The 6,916-nt window shown below is 33.4% G+C and overlaps 1 protein-coding gene across 1 annotated transcript; it reads left to right on the forward strand.

The window, feature by feature from the left end:
• Positions 1-1,513: 1,513 nt before the first annotated feature.
• On the forward strand, positions 1,514-3,773 carry LOC132628615 (two-component response regulator ARR11-like). Its single transcript, XM_060344382.1, has 5 exons — positions 1,514-1,658; positions 2,345-2,689; positions 3,036-3,112; positions 3,380-3,552; positions 3,596-3,773. Exons 1-5 carry the CDS (start codon positions 1,514-1,516, stop codon positions 3,771-3,773), a joined length of 918 nt encoding a protein of 305 aa, XP_060200365.1.
• The last annotated feature ends 3,143 nt before the right edge of the window (positions 3,774-6,916 follow it).

Genomic DNA, 6,916 nt, shown 5'->3' on the forward strand with positions numbered 1-6,916 from the left:
CAAGACCTTTAAATGTGGGTGTCATTTCAGGAAGAAGGTTTTAAGCAAACTCTCTGTAACCCCTACAAGAAGGCCGAAAGGTCACAACGCATAGAAATAAGATTGAAGTTTCAGTGTTTTTTCCTTTTCTTATTTAGCAAATATATGGAAGAATTGATTTAAAATGCCAAAAAATTCAGAAAATACATAAAAACAAATCCTAGCCTAAAAAACTGCCACGTGTGTGGGCCTATGTCCCTACTTTATATATTTATATATATATATCTCCTTATTCAATTGGATTATTTATATTATTGATGTCAAAACTTTAAAAATTATTTAGGACAATAGATAACTCATATTAGAATAACTAAAATTTGTTGGGAAACCCCTTCCTAGATCTTTTCTAAATTTTCTAAGGCATATTCATGAAATAAGATTATCTCGAAAAAAATTGTGTCTATTATCTATTGTCAACATGTCATTTGAATAAATTGGTTTTACAATATATTCATATATGATCTTCACACACACAGAGATAGGGCTGGGCATAAAATACCGAAAACCGAATTACCGAACCGAACCGACTATTTCGGTATTCGGTAATTCGGTATTCGGTTCGGTATTAGGAAATAAAATATAAAATTTAATATTTCGGTTTCGGTTTCGGTATTCGGTATTTACAATTATACCGTTCGGTAATTCGATAAATATCGAATACCGAAATTAATACCAATACGTGTACAGCCTAAAGGAGTAAAGGGCTAAAACATTTCAGGTCCAGTAGTCCAGCCCAAACATTTCAAGTCCATTCGTTTCACAATCTTTTCATATTCTGTGAATTCTTTATAAACTGCATAATATATTGTCATTTCATTTCACTTCTACAATACCTTCTATGTGTCAAATATTTATCATTGATCATATTGTTTCAGCCTTAAATCAATTTGATGTCCAATCTTGCGGAAAGAAAGCTAGAAATAATGTTGAAGCTATTGTTGGTTTATGGACTGTTGAAGCCTTAAATCAATTTGATGTCCAATCTTCACTTCGCAGTCTTATTTAAGCGGATCTTATTTGGTTGCCAATGCGCTTTGCTGCAAAAAAAATGGTATTACCGAATACCGTACCGAACAGAAATTTGATTTACCGATTCCCGAATTACCGAACCGAAGTTTGAAAGTTCGGTATTTGGTATATACTTTCAATTACCGAATACCGAATTACCGAACCCGAACTTTAAAAATACCGAACCGAATACCGAACGCCCAGCCCTACACACACATTTATATTAAATAATCCAACTTATATATAGCTTTTTCATGTGAACCTGTCTAAGATTGCACACATCGAATACAATACAATAAGTTGATTGATCTGTACAATTGCATAAACTAAAGTGTAGCAACATAACATGAAATTTACTAATTGAATTTGTATGAGTAATAATCAGACCCTCGTGATAATTTTGAGTATAATATAATTTTTTTTCCTTGTTCTTCACTGATTTTTAAAGTGTATTGATACAATTACAATGGTTGATTTGGCTTCAACAGCAATGTTAATGTTTTCCAAAGGAAAGGAAAACATTGATGTGATGATAATCAATGTCAATTCATTTGATCTACTTTCCTTTAAGCTTTTGGATCAAGCTGTGGCCTTGTACATCAGCTCAGTCGGTGAGTATTTATACTAGTATCTTCGACTTATGATGTCTACCGTTACAATAACAGTTATTTTAATTAAAACACTCTAAAATATATACTAGCTATGAAATTGGTCATTAGACCGTCTCTAGATAGCCCGCACTAAACAGATTTTTTGAATAATTTTTCATCAAATAGAATTAGCGATGATTTTTTTTAGAGATATATGTTATATATATCCGTCGCTAATCCTTTTGTAACAATATAATTTAATTCTAATGGCTAGGTTCCCAAAAATAATTATGCAATTGTATGTGATGAACACATGAATTCACTCTTACCAAGGAGGGTATAAAAGGTTATCATTTATTAATTTATTATTTTAGTTGTTATTTTTATTAAATACAATACAAGAAAAGAGGAATTTGCTATGCGGAATGCGACGCTAAATAACTTGTAGCTAACATGATTTTTTATTTTATTTTTGTAATCTATCATTGAATGGAATTAATGACCGACTTTTGTTGTTCAATGACCAAAGATATCCGTTGCTAATCCTTTTTTTTCTTTTTTTTTGTTATAGTGAATGATAAAAGGTTGTTTTATAACAATTATATTGTTATAACAGATAAAGTTCAGTAAATATACATGAAATTAACTATTCACATAATATTTACATTAGTGTAATTCAATTCTAATGGCTTGCCAAAATAATGCAGTTGTATGTGATGAACCCGGTCCATTCTTAGCAGAGAAGGCCTTGAATGCTGGAGCTTACCTTTACCTGAAAAAGCCACTTCTCGAGGAAATTGTGAAATACTTATGGCAATTTGTATTGAGGGAGAAAAATCAAAAGAAAAAAGTGAGAGAAGGATTAGAAGAAAATGGAGATCAGGTGAATGTTATTGGGGATCCTGATGATATTGGTAACAAAGATATTATTGGAAATGATGAACAAGATGGAGAGAAGAATGTGCCTAATACTGAGGAACATAGCAATAACATTCATAAGGCTGAAAACAATATCGTATCGAATGGAAAATACAAGTTAAGGAGGAAGAGAGGTAGAAAAAGCACAGAACATATTAATGACGGAGAGACCTAGAGCAGTGATAATAAGGCCGTTGGAGAAAAGGTCTGCACAGAATGGCCGTAGATCTTCTTACCAAATTCATGGAAGTTGTGCGACAACTTGGTGAAGGAAGAGTTTATTTCACAGTTAACTAATTTTCTCCATAATTGATCATTTATATGGAGAGATATGGTCCGTGATAATTCATATATATAGTCAATCTCAACTTGTTTAAGATTAAGGCGTAGTAATTACTGTAATTGCATATAGCGTAACTTGATCGAGGACTATTATTGTAGTGATTAAATTAAATTTATATATTCTTTTGAAACATGTAGGGTGTTACCCAACTGACATTCTTAAGGCGATGAATGTGCCTGGACTTACCAACAGGCAAGTTGCAAGCCATCTTCAGGTACATCCTTAAATTTTATTTTTTATTTTTTATTAAGTTAAAGCCACCTTAAAGGTGGAGATTTTTTAGTTGTTCATATTGTTTCAAGAAAATTTTATCTTTCACCAATTACCAAACACCAAAATGTTTTCTATTAAAAATGACTTCCGTCATTTCAAACACACCAAAATCACAATGAATTCAGATGCTAAATTATATCTCCATGGTCCAATTCTCCTTTAATTTTTGTTCTAGCACCTCTTAGAAATGTCGTAACAATAACTGCAGAGCTTCAGAAGAGCGAAAATCTATTCGCCACCCCCATCAGGTCAAGGATCCTCAAGTGGTTCTCAACAAAGAAGTAGCTTTAGAAATTTTGGGACAATGCTTCGTCTTCAAACAAATGTTGCAAATCTGAAACAACAGCAACGTAACATAGTTCAAATCCAAAGTGGCCAAAAGTTTTCATTTTCACAAGTTAAATACCAATAATATATGTGCTAGAGGAGATAGTTCAACTCAGCAGCAGCTCTATCGAACTCAACTTCAGGTTCAACCCATATACCTCAACATTGACAGCCCATTCAATAACCCATTTTTGTTGGTCAGAAATAATGTTGATGGTGGGATACAACAACAACATGGATCATTATTTGGAATGCTGGGTTCACAAGGACTTTAAGGCCCAACTATTGGGAGCAATAATTATAGTCCAGGGATGACGTTTAATAGTGAGGACCAACATACTCAGAATGACTATGACTTGCACCTCAATGAGCCCTATGCATTGGACCTCAATGTGCCCTATGTAACAACCAATTCAGGTAGCACAATAATGTCCGATGCAAAGATTGAAAATGCGACAAGTAATGAATTAGGGGCATCAAATACTAATTTCCAGCAATATATTGATGAGTCAAGCATGTCTGATCCAAGAAATATTATGGCGGCATCACATGCGAGTGATACTGAAGGAAGTGATTCAAATGACAGAGAAAATTATGATGCTTATTTAAATTCCAGTAATATGGATTATATCTTCAAGAATCTTGGACCTCTAGGTGATGACCTACCTAATGAATAAGGCAATGAGTTTGATCAAGTTTGCTCTGATAATCAGGTTAGTGCTTCTGTTTAACTTTACTTATCTCGCAAGACTACTATTTATTTATTCTACATTTCATATGACGAAACATATGTTTTTAAAAATATTTTGAAAAAATGACTTATATTCTTATGAAAAATATTTTTTTTTAGATAAATTAATATTATTCGGTGTTTGTTTGTAGGATGAAAATAATAACAGAAAAATATTTATATTGACTGATAATTCGTTATCAAGATTAGAATATTAATCCCGATATAAAATTTGGTATTACATTTGTTTTGTATGTGGTTGGAATTAGCTCAAATTGGTATAAAATTAAAATCAAAATCTTTGTATTATATTTCCATATAGGATGTGGGATAAATGTCATGTTTTAGTGCTATATTGGGGTTATAATTTCTAAATTTAGAGGCGGATCTAGAATTTCAAGAACATGTGTGTACTATTAAAGAGAAGAAAAAAAGTATTAAGTGGAAATTGATCCCTATTCCTATAGGTAAATAACCTAGCATTCGACCAAGTGCATCGGACAACCTTTAAAAGAATGAGTGCCAGCAGATAATGTTATATCAATTCTAGAAACTACGTATATAAAATATCTAATTTTTGGAGAGACCATGGGTTCACGTGCATCACGTTTTGGACATTAAATACACCCTATCTGTAATATCCTAGTTCCGAACGAAATGGCCACCAGCAAATTGGATAGTATTCTGATGAAACTTTTTAGTATTTAAAAAATTCATATATATTGTCAAAATGTTGGTTAAGACAATCATATGAAGTTTAAGATTAGAGAAAATTGTGAATGAAATCAACTTTCTCCTAAAAGTGAAAGGAGTCATTGTCTTACTTTTGTTGATTTTTTTATGCATAAAAATATTTTTGACAATTCAATACTGACTCAGTTTTTCAAAAAATATATTTCAGCCATATCGAACACACCCATAATCTCCTATAAATTTTACATTAGACCTACATATGCGGGTGGCACCGAATGCCAAATTTTCAGGAATCGTTAATTCTCCTGACGAATCAACTTGATCCAATGCAGTCTGAGAGCTCTTTGCAGAAACAAAGTTGTTTACTCAAGTGAAAAATATTGCATCTTTTATTTTTTGGAGACTATGCAATTTCATTTCATTTAAAAAATATTATATTATATAAGGGGGGAGGTGAAGAGAATACTATACCTCCGTCCCAAGTATGGAAAGCAAAAGGAGAACTCATTACTGTTTTTTTTTTTACCAGATAAATGAGATGTGACATTTGCTTAATTTATTTGAACAAGGGGGAGATTGTGGACTTAGGCTTCACCCATATGATGTTGTACTTTGATCAATAAGACCCAGAGAAACTACACTTTCATGTAGTTAATATCTCTAACATTTTTCATAAAATTAGCTTAGCAAAATGTTTACGGATTGCCACTTTTTAATGATGATTTTTACTGAAAGAAAGAAAAAGAGAGAGATAAAACGGGATAGAGGGAGAGTTCATAGCTTGTGATAAATTTACAGAGATAGAAAAGGATGAATTAAAATCACGAGGGCATTCAATTTTTTTTTTTTTTCAATTTAAATGAACTTGGAATGAAATAAAAGAAGATACCTTTGGTGAAATGTAAGAAATTCTAATTTTTGGACCTAAAACCTGTCACGACCTATTTTGCCTAAGCCGTGCGGACACTTACCTTCCCACCTCGGTAAGCGAACTCTCAACCTAACAATAAATAAAGACATCAGTAATGAATAAATCAAGTGGAAAAGTATAGATACTTAAGTCTCACGATATAGATATATATAGTAGAATAATAATACCCACGGGGTCTAGTCTGGATAATACAAGAGCATCTAAAAGGGAAATAATACAAGTCTGGAATAATAATATATAAAGTATATATGTCTCTGAATAGAATAGGACATAATGATAGAGGAGTCTTCAAGGCAGCGAACGGCCATGCTTACCCTGGAGACTCGGAGATAATGCTGAAGCGACTATCAGCCACGTGTCACGGAAGTGGATCCAACTTGATACACTGCATTCATAAAAGAATGTAGCAAGTGCAGGTCAGTACAAAACAATAGTACTGGTAGGCATCATCGGCCGACTAAGCATTGCTAACACAATCCAGATAATAAAGTAGATAAGCAGATAAACCAAACAAGTATAAGTAAAATGTAATCGAACCTAAGTACACGTCATTGCCTAGGTAAAACATCTAATCCCAAATGTACCAAGTCTGAACGTATCCAGTCCGAATCCAACATCACAAGTACAACACCAAAACATCTCAAATCAAGCCATAATGCAATGCAATGCAATAGTATATGAATGCAATGCAATGCCATGCAAATGTTGTGTACACATGTACTCCGGTCGCAAATATCAACATCTCGGTAGCACGATCCAGTGTGACTAGCGAAGTCTAAGTGCCACTCGTCCCAGATCTTTGCCCAATAGGCAGATGGGACCCCGGATCTTTACCCACGAGGGGGTTCTCATCGGCACCACTCTGGGGGACTTACAGAGCCCATGCACTCTCTCAAATAATTATTCCGGAACTAACATCAGATATCAGCCATCTCGCATCACTCCAGTAAAAAATTGAGCCCAGCTCATCTAGTGTTTCATCAAACATCATCAGTATCTCAGCAGTGTATCATGAAAATGAGAGTGTGTGCAATGCATATATCAACATCAATAATCATGCTCAA

Source organism: Lycium barbarum, chromosome 2 (genome assembly GCF_019175385.1).
Source record: "Lycium barbarum isolate Lr01 chromosome 2, ASM1917538v2, whole genome shotgun sequence".
NCBI classification, from domain to species: domain Eukaryota; kingdom Viridiplantae; phylum Streptophyta; class Magnoliopsida; order Solanales; family Solanaceae; genus Lycium; species Lycium barbarum.